Genomic DNA, 24,531 nt, shown 5'->3' with positions numbered 1-24,531 from the left:
CATTCTGGTGTCTGTGTGTTCTGTAGTGTGTCACCTGATTGTTTGTGTGGGCGTCGCCGCTGATTATCTGATCAGCGGCAGCTGGTTGCAATTACACCTGCCTATATAACGCCTTGTCTTTCGTCTCTTGTTTGTCAGATCGTTGTTTGGAGTCCTGGTGTTGTTGTCTCGTGTTTGCTTGTGTTGTTTGTTCCTTGGACTGGATTTCTCGTCGTTGTTTCCTGTTCCCTGTTTCCTCGTTTGGATTGTTCTCTGGATTTCACCCACGGATTACACAGCACTGTTTCACGGACGCACTTCACCAGTCACCATTCATCTGGACTCTCATCGCCCATCGAGGTCCCTGCGTCACCACTCTCCTGCTGTGTTCGTTGTGTTATCTGTGACTGACCATCTGTGTGTGAAGCTCTTTATAAAAGAGATTTACTTGCTATTGCATCCGTCATTATTTACGTGACAGAACGATCTGACCAACTATGGATGCAGCAAGCTCAGCAGCTTTGACGGAGTTCATCAACCACAGCATTTCTCGCATGGACCAACAGCAGGAGAGTATCTCTTCCACCGGACGCGCTGTTCAAGCGCTGGTGACGCAGGTGTCTGAGCTCTCCCAGCAACTTCAACAGCTTCGAGCTCCCACTGCGCCACCCCCACCGCCGATTCCCCCAACGCCGCTGGAGCGGTGGGATCAGCCAGAACCACGCCTTCCTGTTCCTCAGACTTATGCCGGTGAGCCGAACTTTTGTAGAGCGTTCTTGAACAAGTGTTCCTTGCATTTCTCGTTGCAGCCATGCACCTTCGAGAGGGAGGAATCCAAGGTGGCTTTTGTGATCACGCTCCTGACAGGGAAGGCAGCATTGTGGGGAACGGCGGTGTGGGAGAACCAGGATCCATGCTGCGCCTCGTTCCAGGCACTCGCCGCCGAGATGAGGAGAGTGTTCGACCGTGCGGTGGCTGGCAAGGACGCTGCCCGACAACTCACCGAACTCAAGCAGGGTAACCGCACGGTCGCAGAATATTCCATCGAGTTTCGCACTCTCGCGGCGGAGTGCCGCTGGAACGAGGAGGCGCAGTGGGATGTGTTCCTGCATGGGTTGGCCGACCGTGTCCATCGAGAAATCTATGTCTTGGATCTTCCTCAGACACTCAACGCACTCATCGATCTCGCGCTGCGAGTGGATGCTCGACTTCAGAGGCTGGAACGTCTAGAATCTGCTAACGCTAAGCCTCATGGAGCGGAGGGCCGGTTGGCCAATACAGCGGACACGGTCGGCTCCTCTTTAGATCCCGAACCCATGCAGGTAGGGAGAGCTCGGCTTTCCCGGGAGGAGAGAGAAAGGCGGAGATCCCAAGGCTTATGCCTCTACTGCGGAGCATCAGGTCACTTCCTCAGGTCTTGCCCAGTAAAAGATCAAGCCCGGTAGTAAATCTGAGGCTACTATCGGGTGGGATCTCCGCCGAGAAGTCCTCACCATCCACCCTCCTCCCGGTAAGACTGAGATGGGCGACTCACAACATCCCCTGTCAGGCACTCATCGACTCCGGGGCTGAGGGGAACTTCATGGACACCAACTTTGCACAACTTAACAGTTTACCCATCATCCCACTCACCCGCCTGATCACTGTCGACGCACTCAATGGACAACGACTTCCCAGCATCTCTCACTCTACGGACTACGTTACTCTCATCTCCTCTGGCAATCACAATGAAGACATTCAGTTTCTCCTCATGGACTCACCTCAGGCACCTGTCGTTCTCGGACACCCCTGGCTCACCAAACACAACCCTCGGATTGACTGGCAGCAGCACACCATCACCGAGTGGAGCACTCTTTGTCACAGGTCTTGTCTGTTGTCTGCTTGTCCCACTGTGTCTGTTTCTGTGTTACAGGAGGAGGCGGTGGATTTGTCTAACGTGCCCGCAGAGTATCAAGACCTGAGGGAAGTGTTCAGTAAGTCCCGGGCTGCTTCTCTCCCTCCACATCGTCCCTATGACTGTGCCATAGATTTAGTACCCGGTAAGTCTCCGCCTAAGGGCAAACTATACTCTCTGTCTGCTCCCGAGAGGGAGGCCATGGAGAAATATATTTCTGATTCTCTTGCAGCGAAATTCATCCGCCCTTCCTCTTCTCCAGCGGGGGCGGGGTTCTTTTTTGTGGGGAAGAAGGATGGGTCTCTGCGACCTTGCATTGATTACCGAGGGCTGAACAACATCACGGTAAAGAATACTTATCCTTTGCCGTTGATGTCTTCAGCCTTTGAGAGGTTGCAGGGAGCATCCGTTTTCACTAAATTGGACTTAAGGAACGCTTATCATTTGGTTCGCATCAGAAGGGGGATGAATGGAAGACCGCGTTTAACACCCCTAGAGGACACTTTGAATACTTGGTCATGCCCTTCGGGCTGTCCAACAGTCCAGCGGTCTTCCAGGCACTCGTCAATGACGTGTTGAGAGACATGGTCGATCAGTTCATTTATGTCTACCTGGATGACATATTGATATTTTCCTCGTCTCTCCAGGAACATGTTCAACACGTCAGACGAGTGCTTCAGCGTCTGTTAGAGAATGGGCTTTTTGTCAAGGCGGAGAAATGCGAGTTTCATGCACAGTCTGTTTCTTTTCTAGGGTACATCGTCTCGTCTGAGGGAGTTCGCATGGATCCTGACAAGGTTAAGGCTGTGGTGGATTGGCCAAGTCCAGATTCCCGTAAGGCCCTACAGAGGTTTCTGGGATTCGCCAATTTTTACCGGCGTTTTATTCGCAATTTCAGCCAACTAGCCGTGCCTCTGACCGCCTTGACCTCCCCCAGAACGACCTTCAGGTGGTCAGATGCAGCGGAAGCTGCATTTGCCAAACTGAAGAGTCGCTTCGTTTCGGCTCCCATTCTCATTGCCCCTGATCCTTTGCATCAGTTCGTGGTGGAGGTCGACGCGTCAGAGGTGGGGGTAGGTGCAGTACTATCCAGCGTTCTCCCACGGACGATAAGATGCATCCTTGCGCGTATTTTTCCCATCGTTTATCTCCAGCCGAACGCAACTATGACATTGGTAATAGAGAGTTGTTGGCAGTCAAATTAGCGTTGGAAGAGTGGCGTCATTGGTTGGAGGGTTCGGGGGTACCCTTTATCGTATGGACAGATCATAAGAACCTTGAGTATATTCGATCGGCTAAAAGACTTAACTCCAGGCAGGCTCGGTGGGCACTTTTTTTCGGACGTTTTGATTTTTCTCTATCGTACCGCCCGGGCTCCAAAAACATCAAGCCCGATTCTTTATCTCGCATTTTTGATCCTTCCGAACGCCCGTCTACTCCCGAGTGTATTCTTCCCGAGACATTAGTGGTCTCCACTCTTACATGGGAGGTCGAATCGAAGGTCCTGTCGGCCTTAGAAGGGGTAACGCCTCCGCCCGGATGCCCACCGAACCGTTTGTTTGTGCCGGAGAAGTTAAGGTCCTGCGTTATCAAATGGGGTCATTGTTCCAACGTGGCTTGTCATCCAGGGGTTAATCGGACCAGGTTTTTGGTTAAGCAACGATTCTGTTGGCCAGCTATGGCTCGTGACATTCGCAGTTTTGTTTTGGCTTGCTCGGTTTGCGCCACTGGCAAGACTTCCAATCGACCCCCAGATGGGTTACTCCAACCGCTGTCTGTCCCTTCGAGACCTTGGTCCCACATTGCGCTAGATTTCGTTACCGCCCTCCCACCCTCCCAGGGGTACACGGTCGTTTTGACCGTGGTGGACCGGTTCTCGAAGGCGACTCATTTTGTTCCCTTAACCAAATTACCCTCTGCTAAGGAGACAGCGGTTACCGTCGTAGACCACATTTTTCGGTTACATGGCCTCCCGATAGATGTGGTGTCCGACAGGGGTCCCCAATTTGTGTCCAAATTTTGGCAAGAGTTTTGTAGACTGCTGGGGGCGACTGTCAGTCTTTCCTCTGGGTTCCATCCCCAGACCAATGGGCAGACCGAGAGAGCCAACCAGGATTTGGAGCGAATGTTGCGATGTTTGGCGTCCAAGAATCCTTCCTCCTGGAGCCAACAACTCTCTATGATTGAGTACGCACATAATTCATTACCAGTGTCTTCTACGGGCCTCTCTCCGTTTGAATGTAGTATAGGTTACCAGCCACCTGTGTTTCCCAGTCTGGAATCTGAAGTCGCGGTCCCCTCCGCTCACGCCTTTGTCCAGAGGTGCCACCGCACTTGGAGCAGAGCCCGTGAGACTCTGCTGCAGGTGAGGGCGCGCACCAAGGCTAAGACTGATCGCCACCGGTCGAAGCCTCCCGTATACGTCGTTGGTCAAAAGGTGTGGCTTTCTACTAAGAACATTCCGCTCCGCTCCGTTGCCAATAAATTAGCTCCTAAATTCATCGGCCCGTTCCCTGTCACCAAAATCATTAGTCCGGTGGCAGTCCGACTCAAATTACCTCCAGCGTACAGGAGGATTCATCCCGCCTTTCATGTTTCCAAAATTAAACCCGTTTTTCACTCTCATCTTAATCCGCCTACTCCGGTTCCTCCACCGCCGCGACTCGTAGATGGGGAACCTACTTATTCGGTCAATCGCATTCTGGACTCTAGGCGGAGGGGACGCGGATTCCAGTACTTGGTGGACTGGGAAGGTTACGGTCCGGAGGAGAGAAGTTGGGTTCCTGCCAGGGACATCCTGGATCACTCCCTCATCGATGATTACAATCGACAGGTAAGGAGCTCTGGGAACGCCGTGAGGCGTTCCTAGGAGGGAGGGTACTGTCACGGTTCATGAATCCGCTGTCTCATTCTGGTGTCTGTGTGTTCTGTAGTGTGTCACCTGATTGTTTGTGTGGGCGTCGCCGCTGATTATCTGATCAGCGGCAGCTGGTTGCAATTACACCTGCCTATATAACGCCTTGTCTTTCGTCTCTTGTTTGTCAGATCGTTGTTTGGAGTCCTGGTGTTGTTGTCTCGTGTTTGCTTGTGTTGTTTGTTCCTTGGACTGGATTTCTCGTCGTTGTTTCCTGTTCCCTGTTTCCTCGTTTGGATTGTTCTCTGGATTTCACCCACGGATTACACAGCACTGTTTCACGGACGCACTTCACCAGTCACCGTTCATCTGGACTCTCATCGCCCATCGAGGTCCCTGCGTCACCACTCTCCTGCTGTGTTCGTTGTGTTATCTGTGACTGACCATCTGTGTGTGAAGCTCTTTATAAAAGAGATTTACTTGCTATTGCATCCGTCATTATTTACGTGACAAATATAGATTAGTGTTACATACACTCTAAAAAATAAAACGTTGGTTCAACAAAAAAAAATATGTTAACGTTTTCCACTAGAATTTTTAACTTAAGCCAATTGGGAGAATTACATTAATTCAAAGCAATATTTTGAGTTGATCCAACATAATGTTTTAAGTAAGGTGAAGATGTTTTTTTTGCCACAATAAAAACACATTTCTAAGTAACATGAACTTAATAATTGTCAACATGAATGAAACTATTTAAGTTGATCCAACTTATTGTTTTAAGTAAGGTGAAGATGCTTTTTGGACACAATAAAACTGCATTTCTAAGTAACATGATCTTACCAAGCACCGCTTGTCACCATGATGGTAACTCTCCAAAAACCCACATTAACACATGAACTCTTCTAAAATTAGCATAACAAGACCCTAATCTGCTAAATCTCCCTTACCATTAATCTTGTGCAAAAAACATTATATAACACTTAACTTTAGCATTTACTCTCCCTTTCAAGTGCCATGGGCAAAGCATGATGGGAAATATAAATCCCAGCCCAGTTAAAAGAAGTGTTCATACAACTCAAAACAATGAAACACATTTACACGTCATCACATTGTATTTTACATTAACAGAACTTAAAATTAAATACATTTTTGATTAACTGAAAATGTTAAACTATGACAAGTCATGATAGTATATCGAATCAATAATCATAATTTGTGTGTTATCCAAGTTCAATAAAATAACAATTACAAGTAAAATGTCTAACAGCATTTCAGAACTTGATTTTTTATTTCACAACAATATATATATATTTAAGTAATGACTAAAGGTTCCCTGAATTAGAATTTTAGAGTGTAGATTAGAGTACATATAGAGTAAGAATGCATCCTTCATATCTCCGAAAAGTCTTTAGTTTGATCATATTTATAAAAGATACGCTAAACCAATTCTTTCCGAAAACAGCCGAGCTCCTGGAGGCGTGCCTGCTGTCAGTGCAGTGGGTGGAGCTAAAGAGTCACGAGCACGCGGATCTTTTGTGTAGAGATCGTCGGCAAGCTGTGACATCATTATAAACAAAACAAAACAGACATCTGATGCAGCTTTACTCACCGCTCCCCAACTGCAAATCCAGTGCAGAACTGGGACTTGTTTACAAAGCATTCATCACCGAAATCCCCGGAACAAACAAACATACATGCACAACTCTGTTGCTGCTCCGGAAAAACAAACTTCATCCACTGTTCCCTTAACGTTGAGTTCTTTGGGAAGCTGAAAAATGTAATCTTTCCCTCACAACCAAAAACACACTCCTTTGTTTACAGGAGCTGCATCTCATTTCAGAGGCTGCGTCCTTCGGAGATCGCATTTGAAGGCTGCATACGTCATCAAGGATGTCATATTTAAAAAAAAAAAACTAATAAAATACTCGAAAAGAACTCTCCGAAACCCGGTCCGATACCGGAAGTAGTGTATTTGGCACAGAAATACTCCGTCATACGTCCAACTCATGTTTTGAAACTTTGGCCATGTTTAGCATTAAAATGCAGCTCTTTAACTGTGTAAATAAGTCAGAATGCATGAAATAGCATTACAACCCCCATTTTAACAAATTTTTTATAATATTTAAAAAAAAAGTATATGCTGGACATCACTTTTGGCCACTACTGCATTTTTAGCCACACAGGTGCAGAAGACTGCATGAGTATTAAAGGTGCCCTAGATTATGTTTTTAAAAGATGTAATATAAGTCTAAGGTGTCTCCTGAATGTGTCTGTGAAGTTTAAGCTCAAAATACCCCATAGATTTTTTTTTATTAATTTTTTTAACTGCCTATTTTGGGGCATCATTATAAACGCGCCGATTTATGCTGTGGCCCCTTTAAATCCCATGCTCTCCGCCCACAGAGCTCGCGCTTGCCTTAAACAGTGCCTTAACAAAGTTTACACAGCTAATATAACCCTCAAAATGGATCTTTATAAAGTGTTCGTCATGCATGCGGCATGCATGCGTCGGATTATGTGAGTATTGTATACTGTTATATTGTTTACATTGATTCTGAATGAGTTTGAGGCTATGCTGCGTGGCTAAAGCAAACATTACACACTGTTGGAGAGATTTATAAAGAATGAAGTTGTGTTTGTGGCATTATACAGACTGCAAGTGTTTAAAAATGAAAATAGCGACGGCTCTTGTCTCCGTGAATACAGTAAGAAAGGATGGTAACTTTAACCACATTTAACAGTACATTAGCAACATACTAACGAAACATTTAGAAAGACAATTTACAAATATCACTAAAAATATCATGATATCATGGATCATGTCAGTTATTATTGCTCCATCTGCCATTTTTCGCTGTTGTTCTTGCTTGCTTACCTAGTCTGTTGATTCAGACGTTGATCCAGACGTTTTGCCCTTGTCTAATGCCTTTCATAATGATAATGTTGGGACCGTGGGCTGGCATATGCAAATATACATATACGTAACAGTCGGTGTTATGTTGAGATTCGCCTGTTCATCGGAGGTCTTTTAAACAAATGAGATTTATATAAGAAGGAGGAAACAATGGAGTTTGAGACTCACTGTATGTCATTTCCATGTACTGAACTCTTGTTATTTAACTATGGCAAGATAAATTCAATTTTTCATTTGAGGGCACCTTTAAAGTATTAAAAAGAGACTGAAACAGTTGACTTCCTCTATAGATTGCCCTGTTACACAGCTGTTAAAGACTGAACCCTCATGTGTTAGAATCTACAGAGACGTGCAAGTACAGCAGTGAGCTGTACTGTATGGGGACAGTTCCAGGAACCCCGATAGGAAAAGTACAGCCCTAAGTGCAGGCCATAAATGATGGAGGGTATGTGTTGCTCTACGGGTGAGTGGAGATGGGGGGTGGGGGTAGGGTAGGGTAGGGGTGAGTAATGTATGCAAACGTATCACAGTTCACAACAGGCTGCAATCGGATTGTCCAGGCGGCTGTTCTCTGTAGCATGCCTGTCATTCCCCAGGGCTGTTTACTGATGTCTCCTGCTTATGTAAAAAGGCTGAGGCCTGTGCTTCACATCAAAACATGAACATGTTTTCCTGGGTGGACTATTGTACTGACTGGACTGGTCTTATCTAATCACACAATCGACTGCTCATTGCTCTATTGACAGTGAGAGCTGAGGTTGCCAAGTATTTTAATACATTACCAAATGATGTGTGGCATGGTTTTTACAGTTTAGGAGCGAGAACAAAGCACAATGTTCTATTGACTCTATTCTATTATTGTGCCCTTAGGAGATAAAAGTGGATTTAATTGATTCAGAAGGACTCTAAGACTTAATGAGCCACAAGTGAAAACACATTAGTCCCATTTTTCTCATTAAACCTGGTTTAATCTGTTTTTACGATTACAGTTAAGTACTTTATGGGGATGTTTGTCATCAGTACTCACAAGTTCACACAAGGAAAATAAACACACACACACGGGTTTGTTTTGCTATCTTAGTGAGGACATTCCAGGCGTAATGGTTTTTATACTGTACAAATAAATAATAATAAATAATAAAATATTGTTTAGTATGTTTTTAAAGCTATTTTAAGTTGTAATACCAGTGTAATACCCATGTCATTATACAAATTTGTGTCCTCATAAATCACAAAAACAAGCACACACACACACACACACACACACTGAGAGATAAATAACAATAAAACAGAATGCAATGTGCCATAATAAAAATATAATAATAATAGTAATTGAAATATACAATGCAATATGAAATACGAAAAAATAAAATAAATGTTATTTTAGTATCACTGAGATACTATTTTCTATCAATATTTTGAATTAGATCATATTATAGATTGAATTTGATTATTATATATTTATATTTTCAGTTGTTATTTTAATTTCAGTTAAAGTTTTAGTAATTTTGTTTTTTCCCCATTTTTATTATTTTTAATTATTTTTTTAAATATGTCTACATAGTTTTTTATTAATTTTTATTTTAGCTTTATTTTTATTTTATTTTTTAGTACTTTTTTTAATACAATTTTATTTTATGTAACAAAATATTTTATTATGGTTTTAATTTTAGTTTCAAAATTATGATTTAACATTAGTTTGTGGTGATTCAACAATTACATAATTAGTGTTTCACCAGAATAATTCTTTATTTCACCAGATTTGTAATTTACAAGTTCCTGTCCAGTAAACTTGTCAAACTCAATGATTTGAATTAGGTTAGAGGTCACCACCTAGTGGTGGCTTCCGTTATTGCAGATACTTATTTATTTCAAGGAATTACCGCATCCTTCACACAGACACTACTGGCATTTCCAGTAGTCAAAGCAAGCGCATCTTTTAACTCACAGCGCATATTTTACACGAAACTATCAATTATGCTTTTTTATTTCTCTTTAAATCTTCCTTAAGGGCCATATTTCTCCCACCATGTGATTTTGAACCTTTGTTTTTAAATGTGAAAATAATCTCCTTTATTTTTCAGGAGTCTAATATTAATTTGTACTAACATGTTAGATTTAAGAAGCAAATCAGATTTAATGTATTATATTAAGATATTATGTTAAACATAATGTGTGTTTGAACAAAAGGGAGTTTAAGTCTTGTCACTGTTACGCTGATAATGCAAAAATAGTTTTTTTTGCTCTAACCAATGACTTGTCATGTGGTTTCAGAATGATGCTTGAAAAGGCAAAATCTATAACAGTCAAGCAACTTGTTAAATTGCATTGTGAGAGTAAGTAATTGCTAACTTTCATGACTAAAACCTGGTTGATCACAAAAAGCTAATTAAAGGGATAGTTCACCCCCCAAAAAAATGAAAATTCTGTCATCATTTACTAACCCTCAAGTTGTTCCAAACCTGTATGAATTTCTTTCTTTTGCTGAACACACACACAAAAGAGGATACTTTGAAGAATGTCAGTAACCAAACAGTTGATGGACCTCATTGACTTCCATTGTATGGAAAAAAAAAATTCTATAGGGGTCCATCAATTGTTTGGTTACAAACATTCTTCAAAATCCCTCCTTTGTATTCAGCAGAAGAAATAAATTCATACAGGTTTGAAACAACTTGAGGGTGAGTAAATGGTGACAGAATTTTAATCTTTGGGTGAACTATCCCTTTAACATTTCCATATGCTCACACAATGAAAACTTGGTTTAGTGTAAAATACTGGCCTAGCCTTGATCTTGCTCCTTTTAAAGCAATATTTTAATGCATTTTTCTCCTTTGTCTTTATTTGTTAACATTGTAAATATTTCTACCAACAAGTTTAAGTTATTTTAACTTATTTCAAGGAACTTATTGTAATAATATTTTGCATGCATATATGCAAATTCATTTTTGCACACCATTTTTTGCTGACCTCATGAGCTCAAAAAACTGCCTGTGGCTACTTTTCATGTGCATGTTAGCACCTTATTTGTGAACAGTGTCACCAGAGTTCCATGTAAAAAAATACTGGTGTGAAAGTCTAACCAGAAACTTCCTTCTGCATGGCAGTAGTGTCCACCCCATCATCTAGTGCAGTATATAAACTCTATCCTATATAGCTGACTTGCATAACGCATAGAGATCTGCTCTTTGTGAAAAGGTAAGCTTTAAATGTTTATGATTTCTAAAAGACAAATTAAGAAAAAAAAATAAAAAATAGATCACTTAAAAAAATAAAAATAAAATCACTTCAGCACAGTAATTTAATTACCTGTAAATCCCAAGAGTTTGCCTTCTTGATTAAGGCAAATTAACCTAATAGCAAATCCATTTTTAAATTAGAAACGCATACTTCATATTAATATTTATTTTAAAAAATGTATATAGATAAATAATGCAAAGTCTAATGCAGTTTTTACTTTAACTTTTAGATGCTTTCCTTATGCATTCAAGTGTTTGCCGTGCTGGCTGTCTGTTCGGCTGACACTGACAAAAGAGATATTTCAGTAAGTATGATCGAATTGGTTATAAATAAAATAAGACCAACATTTTACAATATTCTTACATTATAACTGCAGTTAACTGTGCAAATATTATTTCACATTATTTCATTGCAATGTCTTCCAGTATACATTCAGGGCTTGGAATATTGACCAGCCTTTAAAGGAGCAACTTGCTGTTGTGTATAAGGTAGTGGTGCATTTAAAGTGATTGAATGTTTCATTTCTAAAGGAAGAGTGGTATAAGCATTGGTTTTCTTTCTCCGTGTATTTATTTAGGAGATGGAAAGTTTGAAACATGAACAAGCAGTAATGAAACAAAAGCAAGAAGCCTTGAGCCAGGTAATATTAAAGCTGATAATTACAGTCTCTTTGCTGGTTAAATAATAATAAAAAAGTATACTAATTATATTCTATTCAGAAAAATTTAAGCAAGCTGCTGTTAAAAAAAAAATAGCTATATAATGAATGCAGATTAATTGCACCATCTCAATGTCAAAATATGGCTCAATGCATTAGAATTCATATGGTGACAAACTATTTTGTTTTGTTGTAGGCATTACCGTACTGTTCACAGAAACCTATTGATACAGATGTGGAGATGAATTTGACATCACTACAAACTGGTTAGTTTTATTTTCTTTCAGTTATTCTTGTATGGTGTCTTTAAGATTTTTTCCTATTAAAATGTGTGTGTGTGTGTGGGTGTGTTTTCAAAGGGCTATATAAATTTGTCTTTGATAGGCAGCAGCCATCTGCCGTATACCCTCACCCAGGGTGAAGATGGAGCAGAAGGCTCCGGTGAGGACGACAGTGACGAGGCCCTTGACCCCTGCTTTCACTATACCGTGTTGGACCAAGCCTGGAGAGCTACAAACTACAGCACCAAGAAGGTTTCTTGCGACCGGAGTGTCCAGTGGAAGGGCTGGTACCGTCTCTTCTACCGTGGAAAAACCATCCAGATGCCTGAGAGGTGTGTGAAGAAAGAAATGTGCGGCACACATGCTCCACTGTGGCTCGTCGGCGGTCACCCCCGGATACGAGACGGAGTGGTCACCCGCAAAGTGTGTGGAAACTGGAGAAACAACTGCTGTTTGTTCAAATCCCCTCCCATTCAAGTGAAAGCATGTCAGGGAAACTACTACGTCTACAAGTTTGTCAGACCGGAAGCTTGCCATTTGGCATATTGTGCAGGTAAGATGTGATGCACTCAGGCTTTAAGAAAATAATGAATATTGCATATATTGACTGTTGCACACCATCCTTTCAGACATTAACACACTTGTCTGTGGAAAGTGCAAAAAAAGTGAGTCTTGCATCAGCAGAGACAAAATTACCTGGATGTGTAAGAAAAACAAAATGAGAGGTGAGTCATTTCTCTTCATTATTAATAATTAAATGAACAAACGCTGTGAAATGTAGTTATTATAATTACAATTATCTACCTTTTAATAAAAATAATGAAGCATTTTCTTTCCTGTAGTGAAAGCAAACGTCCATTTTTTTGCCACCTACCCCGCCAGCATCTCAGGAAAAGTGAACACGATTGTGTACAGGAAAGTGTATGTGAATCAAGGCGAGGCTTTCAACGCTCGCACTGGGGTATTCAGAGCTCCATTTTCAGGCGTCTATCAGTTCTTCTTCTCCACACAGACTGGGGGGAGTGGGACAACTGACCTGTGGCTTGTTGTAAATAATTACTGGGTGGCTGTCTCCCATAGTAATGTTCAGGGCTCCAACTCAGTTGGGAATCTCTCTACGTACATGACGACTCTGCGCAAAGGTGCTACGGTTTATGTGACCCAAAATCGCGGCAGATCTTGGGCCACTAGTGCATCCAACACCATCGCTTTTGGGGGTTCATTACTTATGGTGAGAAAGATCTAAGATATTGTAAAAGTCAACTGGAGCAGAATTATGAACATTTGTAGTGTAATTAGAGGCGAATTTAATAGTACCAACTATGTTTGACTTAGTTCTGTTTATTCATTGCTTAACTATTTTAATACATGTGTCTTACTGAGAGATATATTTCCAATGCAAAAAGTGCTTTCCAATTTATAAGTGCTTCTTTTCTATAAAATTTATTTGCCATAAACCAAAAATGTTTGTCATTATTAATATATATACAGCCTACATATATTTCTAATAATATTTAAATGTTGTATTTTTGTAAATAATATTGTTTAAAAATAATTTACCACAATAGCTGACTAATACAATAACAATAATAATACTGTAAACTAAAGAAAATAATATATATGAAATTCAAACAAATATTTTTTATAATATTAAATGTGAATAATAATATTTAATAATAATAATATTTTTTATATATTAATACTAGCCTACATGTAATATATTTCAATTATATTTACATGTAAATATTTTTATTTTTTATAAATTGTATATATATATATATATATTTTTTTTTTAACAAATGTTGTTGTTTTCTTTTACACTATTATTGTTGTTATTGTAGTAGATAACTATAATGGAAAACTAGCTAGTAATAGTTAAGAGGTTAAATAAAGTAGCCTAATATTGTCCCAGTGTCCTAGAGACACAGGTGGGGGCAGCAGAGTCAACTCATTGTGTTTAATCAGGGAGGATGTCACTTGGCCACAGATACAGTAGCTGCACAGAGCAACCTGAAGCCATCTTCAGTCCTCATTAAACTTAAACACGTTCTTGTGTCCCGAGGTTACCGCAAACACGTTGACAGCACGTGCCAGAATCATGTTTTACTACATGAACGAAAATGTGTTTTATTAATGTTTTTGCAGACCAAAAATTGGTCACCCACCATTGTGAACACCTGTAAATTTGGTCTTGGTTAGTTCTATTGTCATATATGTTGTAATTAACTGAAGTTTTATACTGAACTACTGTTAGACAGTTCACTCAAATGGGATTTTATGGGCATTGCCTTATATGGTCAGAGGAAAGACATTCCAGAGAAATTCAGAAACTCACTGATGATGACTAATAGTCTTTAAAGAATTCCAACTATGCACAATTCAAATGTCAATATTCCCTTCAAATTATTGATAATTAAAATGTTAACTATGGTAACTCATTTTAACAGTGGCTCCTTTAAACAAAGAAGTACGTATTTTGTTTTAAACACACATATTTTTATTTTCTTCATTAGTAAGCGATCCAGTGCAGTATATACTAACCTTTTTTCTCAATTTCACTTACTAGATAAGCTACTAGTACCTACTACTTTTCCAATGGCTACTACTTATTCATTACAGTAGGCTATTTATATATAGCACAGCAGTCAATATTCAAATAGTGGCAACAAGTAGCTTCCGTTTTAAATAAACATTTTCGCCATATAGCCTACTGTAGTAGGTCTATGGTGATCTGTCTTTCAGAGATCAACTATTCACTTCTAACTAGTAGCCTATGAATTCTGAGCGTTGATAATTTGGGATTACTTAATCAAAATAAGTTTGCTGCTAGTAACGACAAAAGTTTAAGGGACAGATGTTAATACTCGACGGCAAAAGTATCTACCTTTGTAACTGTGTCATTCATGTATAGAGATACGGTTTAGCCCGCGCCCGAGAAGGGAGGGGCTTACGCGAGACGGGCAGGATACCGAATCCACAGTGTGTTTAGGCGAGACGAGGGAAGCTCGTGGAAAAAGGGATGAGAGGTGCGACTCTCGATGTAGCGGACTATCACTCAAACACCGGGAAGCTCGAAAAGTTGTGTGAAGTTTTCAGGCGGCGGACGAGTGTGTGGCTTTAACTTTTTCAGCCTTTAACAGACGAAAACAAACTATTCCGTGTTTATTTTTTTCTTTACTAATAACATGAAAAGAAGCCGACGAATTGTGCGCTAGGCAAATGTAAACAAATTCAGGAAAATGCATTATAGCACCGGTTTGTTATTGTCGAATTGACTTGTGTATTCGTGGGATATTCAACAGTTAGCTTTAAATTTTTGATTTTTTATATTCCTAACGCGTTAAAATGGCAGAACACGAAAGTTTGGAGTTCGGAAAGGCGGACTTTGTTCTTCTGGACAATGTATCTTTGGAAGAGTTTATGGCCAACCTAAAACTCAGGTAAGATAATTCACCTACCGTCATCCCTGTTGCCATTTGCTTTAGTAGGCTACAGGACAGGTATGATAATTGTAGCCTACCTGTATTTGGACAAAAGCTTTGCTTTGGGTTTTGAAGTAAAATTCCAATAATGTTGAATTTTATATATATATATATATATATATATATATATATATATATATATATATATATATATATATAAAATAATTTACATGGTGATGCAAATTAGTGACGAAATTAGATACCGGTAGCCTACCTAATAATAGGTTGCAAATCTGAATCATTGTCATTAATCTTGTGAAGCCATGATGAAAGAGTTACTCAGATCATCTTGCAAAACATCTTGAAGTGTGAAATCATATTAATGGACAGATACATTATGCATTTGGAATAAACTAGCTTTAAAAGTTTTTCAGGTCAAGGGAACAAATTATTACACATCTCATGTCTACATTAAAGGAATTCATGGCATTGTTGTGTTTGGTGTTGTATCTATTGTTGCTTAAAATAACTGGATGCACCTGCTGAGCCAGAGTGCTGTGGGATGGCCTGAGCTTTGTTGGCCATGGTAACACCCACTCTGATTGGCGTTATTGTTCAAACAAGTTTGCAGTGGATATCCTACCATTGTGTTTATGTTTGTGGTGATGTGGATCACATTTCCTTATCAGCACACTGTCAATAAATGACCTGCTAGCTCTGATTAGATGGGGAATGTAGTTTCAGCACACAGCTCTTTTCGTTAATGGGTAATATAACAATGCCATAAAATTAGTTGGATAATGTCAATTAACTAGTGACCTATATGTGGATCTCTCACAAGGGGACTAAATTATGAAATGTTTTTCATGAAATTACATATTTTGTTCCTGTTATAGTTCTGGGGATATTGCATGTAATGTTTTCAGTGAATTAAGGGAGGTATTTTAAATCACATAATAAACTATAAATAATAATAAATTCAAATGTATTAATGCCTCTGAAATTGCAGTTGGTCATAAAGTTCAGTCCCTTTTTTAAACCTGGCATTCAAAAGTTTGGAGTCGGTAAGATTTTTAAAATGCTCTTGAAAGAAAAGAGTAATATTGTGAAATATCATTACAATTTAAAATCACTATTGTTTTCTATTTTCGTATAAATATAATTTATTCCTGTGATGGCAAAGCTGAATTTTTGTCTTCAGTGTCACATGATTCTTCAGAAATCATAATATGTTGATATGCTCAAGAAATATTTTTATTATCAATGTTGAAAATAGTTGCACTGATAAATAGTTTTGAAAACCATGACAATTTTTTTTCAGGATTCTTTGATGAATAGAAAATTCAAAAGGAAAGAATTAGTTTGAAATTAAAATCTTTACTGTCACTTTTGATCAATTACTTTGGGAAACATTACTTGCCCAAAACTTTTGAACAGTATTGTATATACTATATAGGCTATATTATGAATCCATGAATTGTTCAAACGCCATGCGGATAAACAACTTAAGTAGCAGCAGGAGATGCTTACTGGTTCCAGTGATTCAAAGCACAGGGTGTCTGTTTTTCCCACCTCTCTCTAAGCCATGGCCTGATTTTCTCTCTGGCTGGGGGATGGCGTGTGCAGTTTGTTATTTGCAGAGGGTGTGACCAGGCCAGCTTCCTGATTCTTCAGTCTCCACATCTGTGTCTGGGGCTTCAGCTGGAACAGCAGCAGCTATGTGATGCCAGATCACATCCTGTGCCCTCTGGAGTGATAAAGAAGAGTGCTGTTGAACTGGAAATAGCTTTTTATGTGATGCCTTTTGAAGGCCATTTGCTTTGAATTCAGAAAGACTATTTATCATGTTAAAGCAAAACTTGATTTCAACTGGCTGAACTCCTTTGGATAATGTAGATACATTTTATCCAGTGAAATCAGCTGTGTTTATAGTCAAGCTTGGGGCTGCTCTACTGAAAAAGCTCCTATATAACAAATATGAAATGCAGCCTTTCTGTTCAATGCTATGACAGAATATTTAACCATCAGATTTAAAGCAATTTTGTCAGTCTGTTTAGTTGTGAGCGTTTAAGCTTCTTACAGTGAGGTGTCAAAATTAAACGAGTGTCAGGACTGCTGACACATACTGTACATTGTAGTGTGATTTGAACTCTGCCCAAGACTGTGTTTACTTAACGCCCCCTTGTTTGAACAAGAGTTTGTGTAGGCACTCTGGAATCACTGCTTAATTTGATGTGTGCTCAGGGCTTGACTTTATATGGCAGTGTTGTTTTGTCTGACGCTAGGATCTTGGGGAATTTTTTTGGCAATCCTCTGCACATTTCCAAAAACAATTACAAGTGCTGCCCGAGACCATGCTCCAAATTCTTCCAGACACTGGCTCTGATACTGCAGATGATAATCAGTGCCTTCCAGCTTTCTGTCACGTCTTGTGTCATTCAGAAGAAAGTCAAGTCTAAAAAAAAATCAGCAAACTAGTAATTTTCATGGTTTGAACTTGTGCTGCTGTATGCTTTATGTATATATAGTTGAACCTTTCCTTGATAGATATTTCCACTTTACTTTAACCATTCTTGTGTAGTTGCACTAAGAGTGTAGTGGCTGGAAGTGACTGGAAGAATGGGCTCAGGAAAAGAGTATTGGCAACTTATGAGGCCTTGCTGCTCTTCCTATTGACATTTTCCTGATACTTAACTTTTGACCCTCACAGTACTAGACACTAGCATAATGATTTTGATTGTTCCAAAGTCTTTGTGTTGGGCATTCTAAGAGTGAGAAACAGAAGAAACAATGGACCAGATGATTGACGATTTTATTATCCTAATGCAGTGGTTCTCAACTTCAGTTCAGCTTGGACATGATGTTATAATTTGATTTGAGTCATAAGATTGTGATTCGATTTATTCGGTTCAATTCAATATCGATTCTTTTGGATATTAATCAATATATACATCTTTCTTAAAGGAATTAGTTCACTTCAGAATTAAAATTTCCTGATAATTTACTCACTCCCATGTCATCCAAGATGTTCATGTCTTTCTTTCTTCAGTTGAAAAGAAATTAAGGTTTTTGAGGAAAGCATTCAAGGATTTTTCTTCTTATAGTGGACTTCAATGGCTACCAACGGGTTGAAGGTCCAAACTGCTGTTTCAATGCAGCTTCAAAGGGCTCTACAAGATCCCAGCTGAGGAATAAGGGTCTTGTCTAGGGAAACGATCTGTCATTTTCTAAAAAATAAAATAAAAATGTATATACTTTTTAACCACAAATGCTTTTTTTTCACAAATGCACTATCTCTGCAATGTGCCACGCATTACATAATCACATTGGAAGGGTCATGCGTGACGTAGGCGGAAGTACCACGGTAGGGCTCAAAACTCCATCTCATTTTCTCCTTCAACTTCAAAATCGTCTGACATCGTTTTACCTTTTTTTTTTTGACTTAGTCTTTGCATGTTCACTTTTTAAACACTTTCTCTGTACTTCTGCCTACGTCACGCAAGGCCCTGTCCAACATGATTATGTAATCCATGGTGCATCGCAGAGCTAGTGCAAGATGAGCATTTGTGGTTAAAAAGTATATACATTTTTATTATTTTTTTTTTTTTTAGAAAATGACTGATTGTTTTGCTAGATAAGACCCTTATTCCTTGGCTGGGATCTTGTAGGGCCCTTTGAAGCTGCAATGAAACTGCAATTTGGACATTCGAGCCGTTGGTAGCCGTTGTAGTCCACTATATGGAGAAAAATCCTGGAATGTTTTCCGCAAAAACCTTAATTTCTTTTCGACTGAAGAAAGACATGAACATCTTGGTGACATGGGGGTGAGTAAAGTATCAGGAAATTTGAATTCTGAAGTGAACTAATCCTTTAACCAATGTTGTAAACTATACAAGAAACATTGTCAGCTGTTACGTTATTATTGAAGGTTAAAATGAACATCTGATTGCATATAGGGCTGTTTTAATAATAATAACTTTTTCATGATATACAAGTAAAAATATATGTAATTTATAAAATGCTCCTCTCTAGAGTAGCCTACATGTTTCTCACTAGCTGTTTGGACACTTAATGGCTTTTCTGGGGTAAATGTAACATTATGTGACATATTGTTTACAGGCTGTTTTATTGGTGTCTTTCCAGAGTTGAAACTGACTTAGCGATTGCATGAGACTTCAGTTCAGTTGTTTCAGTTTAAATTGTACTGGTTCTTTTGAAATACCCTAGGATGGATGTTCATTCATGTTTATTTTGTGCTGTACTAGTGGTAAAGAGGAACCGCAATCTGTCACGCCACATTAAAGAGCTCCAAAATTGTATTTATTATTTGAATTTTGTAAATAAAACTTACAAAATTTGAAAGCTGAGGCTTAGTTTCATATCAGATGTTACTTGCTCTGTCTTGGCTGTCAACACAATGACTGTCCTTTTTTCTCTGCGATGCTTTTTCATTGTGTGAGAAAATGAGTGTGTGGAGCAAGAGCATGAGAACAATTGCGTGAGTCTCATGCTGAATGCGTGAGAGTTGGCAGCCTGGCTGAATGCACATAATCATGCGTATTTCAGATTGCAGAAGGCTTATATATTTAAAAGTGAGTAATCTTCCCACGTTTTGCATTTATATACACTCCCATTCAAAAGTTTGGCTTGAGTGAGATTTTTTTTAATGTCTTTGAAAGAAGACTTTATGGTCACCAAGGCTGCATTTATTTGATCAAAATACAGTACAGATATTTTGATAAATAGGAAGTTCAAAAGAACAGGATAAAAAAAAAAAAAAAAGTAATTCAGCCCAGTGTTTCTTCATGTTCTTCATCTTGCTAAATCAACATGTAAATAATTTTGGATATTGTTGTGCAGTTCGTTGTGATATTATTACTTTCATGTTTAATTTTAAGGACTTTATTGTCAACTTTTTGTCACTTGGTGTGAAATGTAAAGTCTGTATCCCGATAAAAATACAGTTGGGAACCACTGTTGTAATATATCTTGCTAGTCAGCTGTTTTTCAGGTTTATACTGTAGTTACAGGGGTCAATTTCTTTCCTTTTCCTTAGAATAATTACACATCCAGTGCGGATGATTGCTTAAAAATTGACGTGCTGTGTTATGTGGTCATAGAGTGGAATGAGGGAAACTTTTAAAGCAGAAGGTTGTAAATCTGTGCCATTTCCTCAAAGCTTTTTATCAGGGTCTTTGTTGAGAAAAATCAGCCGGATGATAAGCGTAAGTAGGGTTCTAAGGTTAGGTTTAAAGATGGCGACAGGAAATAATGAAAGCTGAGCCCAGATGCTTGTTTCTGTTCCATATTTACATTATAGTGCCACTGTACAAAAACAAACTGAAGACAAATATAAACTCAGGCACGAAAATGAATTCAGGCCTCAATGCGTCTTTGAATGAAAATCCTCATGGGGCAGATCACAAAGACACCATTTATAATAGTGGTGCCTGAATCTGATCTTCCTGTCATAGTTATTTTATATCTTAAGGATTTCAGTTCCGTGAAGCTGCTGAATAAGTCTTAACTTAAGCCTCTCCCATATCAATGGTGTAAAAGCTCACTTGTTGCCTTAACAGCAGGGCCACGTGGAGTCCAGCTGTGACACATGGCAACCCGATTCCCATCCTGCACAGCAAACAGAGGGATCAAAGTCCTCGGAGCTCAGGTGCACTGCGCAGAGCCAGAAACAAGGTCAAAGGCTATATTTCCCTATCCTATTAAGGATAGATGCAGCAACAGAGATACTGTACGTTTTGGCCTGTAAGAAAGAATGATACAAATACAAATCTTTATATGGTCAGTGCATTGTGTATATATTTAGGTACTTTGACCAGCAATGTTTTTTTAAAGGTCCTCTGTGTGAGAGATGGAGAAAGAATTCCACTGGAAAAAATACTTTCCATATAAATGTTATAAGCCCAAAGGATTTGTCCTGTGATGTTATAATAGCCTCTGACCAAAGACATGGTACATCTTGTCCTGCTTTGAGTTCTATGCTTGCTTGCTGCTTTGGATTCTTGTGTGGTCGAATCTTCCATAGTTTCTGTCTTTTTTTCTAATAAAATAATCACAGATAGTATTCCTTGCTCAACTAGAGACAGGATTTACCTGTTCAATTTCCAAAATCTCTTTTAAAGGGTTAGTTTACCCAAAAATGAAAATTCTGTCATTAATTAGTTACTCCGCCTCGTTCCACACCCGTAAGACCTTCATTCATCTTCGGAAGCGACTGATATTCTCGTCGCTTCATAAAATTAAGGTTGAACCACTGCAGTCACGTCAACTATTTTTTAAAGGTCCCGTTTTTCGTGGTTTTTTTGAAGCTTTTATTGTGTTTATAGTGTGCAATATAACATATGTTCATGTTTCGCGTGTAAAAAAACACAGTATTTTTCACATAATTTACTTATCTGTATACCGCTGTTTCCACTGTCATAAAAACGGGCTGATGACTTCCTTGTTCTATGAAGTCCCTCCTTCAGAAATACGTAACGAGTTCTGATTGTGCCAGCGGTTCCTGTGTTGTGATTCGACAGCAGCTTAGCGCACCTTGCCCGGAAAGGTCGCGCCTCTTACCATAACGTGGAGATGCACGCGCTCAGTGTTATTGTAAACATGTCTTTAATTTTACCCTATCAATTTGAGCCGGAATCGGACCCGGTGATTGGACTGCGGGATGAAAATAACAGCGTTTCGACGACATGGCGACAAACACACTCTACAAACGCAACTCTTGTGTATTCCTGTGGGCGGAGGTTAGTCAAAAAACTGTTTTAGTGACGTCATTAAAGAAGGCAGTAGAGGGATGTAGTCCAAACTGGCCGTTCGATGTAGGCGACTTCTGTTAAATAAAATATCTCGCTTGGCATTGAACTTTGAGCTTTAAAATTTTACAGATTTTATTTATACTCTAATAACAACATTACACACTAACTAAAGTTTGAAACATGGGATCACGAAGAACGGGACCTTTAACAATGTCTTTAGTGCCTTTCTGGACCTTGAAAGTGGTGGTTAAATTGCTGTTTATAGACGAGTCATATACCTCTCGGATTTCATCAAAAATATCTTAATTTGTGTTCTGAAGGTGAACAAAGGTATTACGGGTTTGGAACGACATGAGGGTAAGTAATTAATGACAGAATTATCATTTTTGTGTGAACTAGCCCTTTAAACCTAAGTCCGGTCTGATCATCTTGGCAAAAGGTGTGCAAGTACAGCTCCTACTTGAATAGGGAAAAATGTTAATACTTTGTTTGTTAGGATTGTGTTGAAACAATATATGATGAATCAACAAAAATGAAATATAAGAGTTTCATTTTTCCCACTGCAATTTTGAATATTATGATTTCTACCATTTTTCTACAACCTGTATGACTTATTTTATTTTGTTTTATTTTATTTTACTTTTTATTTTTATGTAGCCTTATTTACTACAGGTTTCAGCTGTATACCTGTTGTTTTGGAGAATTGTTTCCCATTTTTATTTAGAACAACTTTTCAGATCATATCCATTTTTCTGCTGAATCAGATCTTGCTGGTTAAGCTAGTTAAGTAGCCTGGCCAGGACACAAACATCCAAAACATGATCTATGCTGGTGACCAGCAATGCTAGTATTAAATTCTTTCTTCACATAATACTCTCTAAAGGTGAATATGTCCCTCAAAAGGCTGCTTCGAAGCTTGCTTCACAAACAGCCTGATTTTCTCTCACTCTCCAGCGAAGAAAAGGGCCTGTCTGCCCTCAAGAATTTCCATACAACCCCCTGTAATCTGAAACATATCACCGGCCTTACATAAACAAGGCTGTTGCTTTTTTGGCCTTTTTTCCCCCAGAATAAGCTTCGAGCTCCACAGACGTCTCATTTGTGGACTGTGTGCCTTGGCTGGCGGTCACTGAGATCACTAGGCATGTTAGAGGAGCTCCCTCACTGTCTTTTATAGCCTACAGTCTCGAATTGACCCCTCACCCTCTTAATAACCCCTTTCTCTCTCATGTTTACGACAGGCTACATGCATAGCCCCGAATTTCATTATTCTGTTTTTCCTTGTGCACATGATCGACTCCTTAATAATTCCCAAATAGTGTATTCGCCACTGCTGGAAGCCCATTTCCTCTCTCTAACGATGATGTGGTTTGATTTCATTACACAGACACATTAATGAGATTATATATAATGTGTTCTAGCTAACAACATTTAGCTTGGACACAATGATGGATGTGTCACGTATTTCATTGCTTCATTTCGGTTCTTTGATGCAGACAATCACACAGTTTAGTCATATATTTTCAGGCAGGTCTGTGTCCTGCTGTGTCGGTGCAGCTGTGTTACAGCCAGGTGTAACATTCACACTATGTTCCACTCTGCTTCTCCATTTCCTTTATTTTTTAGCCAATTACCTCATTAACTGTACTTCTTTCTCTTTCTCGTCTGTTTTTGTACTTTCCATCCCTGCCCTCTTTTTACCCTGATGGAGATCACTTCTTGAAATAGCTTGCTGAGTAACGTCTGACTCTGTTTGGCTAGTCTTGTCTTTTTGTCTGCTTTTTTTCTTCTCGAGTTGGCCGTCATGTCATCCGCTACTGCTCAGTGACATCATATTGGGATCAGAACCATGTGCTAAAAGCTCAGATGAGTTAGAAATTGGCTCAGGGCCTTGTCTAGTCACTTTAACGTTGACCTCTGAAACACAATCATCAAAACATGCCTCCGTTTTCTTTCCCTCGTCTTGATGGGAGAACAAAAGTGCCTGTGATCTCAGGGAGACAAAGAAGGGAGTGGGCCAAAATAACAAAAACCTCAGCTTACTGGCGCGCTCTGAGATATACACCTGGCTCTCATTTCCTGGGTAGTCAGTGCAAAGCTAATGAAAGCGTGAAACCTGCACGTTTCAGACTTGGCTTGAAGCTTTAATAAGTGGGACACACATTTTCTCCTTTCAGGCTTTGTACACAGTAGTATGTTTGTAAAGGAGGTTAGCTTGAAAAGAGTGAGTCAAATTGAGTACAGTGGGCATGAAGAGCTTTCCAGAAAAATAATTTTTTGTTGTTGAAGGATGTGTGTGTTAAGCTTTAATGGATTGTCGGCAGTACAGAAACAGCTGGTGTTTAACAGCAAACAAATGTAAAGTTGCACAGAAACTCATTTAGAATGTGTGAGAAGAGTTGTTGTGGTGGGGGTCACATGCTGCTTCAAAGATTAAATTCAAGGGCCAAGAGAACAGCAGCTGTCTCTTATACAATGAGGGATATATTGGATATTTAATAGTGCATGCTCATTTT

General features: G+C 39.4%; 2 protein-coding genes across 4 annotated transcripts in view; both read left to right on the top strand.

Annotated features, from left to right (window-relative positions):
- Positions 1-7,195: 7,195 nt before the first annotated feature.
- On the top strand, positions 7,196-13,300 carry LOC125255956. 3 transcript variants are annotated; one of them, XM_048171564.1, is made up of 8 exons: positions 7,196-7,247; positions 11,114-11,188; positions 11,310-11,372; positions 11,462-11,524; positions 11,739-11,808; positions 11,927-12,376; positions 12,453-12,548; positions 12,666-13,300. In XM_048171564.1, the coding sequence occupies exons 1-8, from the start codon at positions 7,230-7,232 to the stop codon at positions 13,067-13,069; spliced, it is 1,239 nt and encodes a 412-aa protein (XP_048027521.1). In that variant the 5' UTR covers positions 7,196-7,229; the 3' UTR covers positions 13,070-13,300. The 3 variants fall into 3 exon arrangements, with proteins under 3 accessions (XP_048027521.1, XP_048027523.1, XP_048027522.1); XM_048171566.1 differs by lacking the exon at positions 7,196-7,247 and adding an exon at positions 7,910-8,107; XM_048171565.1 differs by lacking the exon at positions 7,196-7,247 and adding an exon at positions 10,347-10,842.
- Positions 13,301-14,548: 1,248 nt separating this feature from the next.
- myo1d (myosin 1D) overlaps positions 14,549-24,531 on the top strand; it is a 91,996-nt gene continuing 82,013 nt past the window's right edge. The window contains exon 1 of the mRNA XM_048169777.1: positions 14,549-15,263. Within this exon, the coding sequence (XP_048025734.1) occupies positions 15,169-15,263 (95 nt within the window). The 5' untranslated portion in view covers positions 14,549-15,168. The remainder of the gene's footprint in view (positions 15,264-24,531) is intronic.

Source organism: Megalobrama amblycephala, linkage group LG20 (genome assembly GCF_018812025.1).
Source record: "Megalobrama amblycephala isolate DHTTF-2021 linkage group LG20, ASM1881202v1, whole genome shotgun sequence".
NCBI classification, from domain to species: Eukaryota; Metazoa; Chordata; class Actinopteri; order Cypriniformes; family Xenocyprididae; genus Megalobrama; species Megalobrama amblycephala.
The sequence above is the reverse complement of the archived record's forward strand: the minus strand, read 5'-3'. Positions and strand labels throughout refer to the sequence as shown.

Bases quoted from the DNA above. Each gene is read 5' to 3' on its own strand.
- LOC125255956 (XM_048171564.1), top strand. The intron at 11,373-11,461 runs GTAGTGGTGCAT...GTATTTATTTAG, and splicing joins AACTTGCTGTTGTGTATAAG to GAGATGGAAAGTTTGAAACA. The intron at 12,377-12,452 runs GTAAGATGTGAT...CCATCCTTTCAG, and splicing joins CCATTTGGCATATTGTGCAG to ACATTAACACACTTGTCTGT.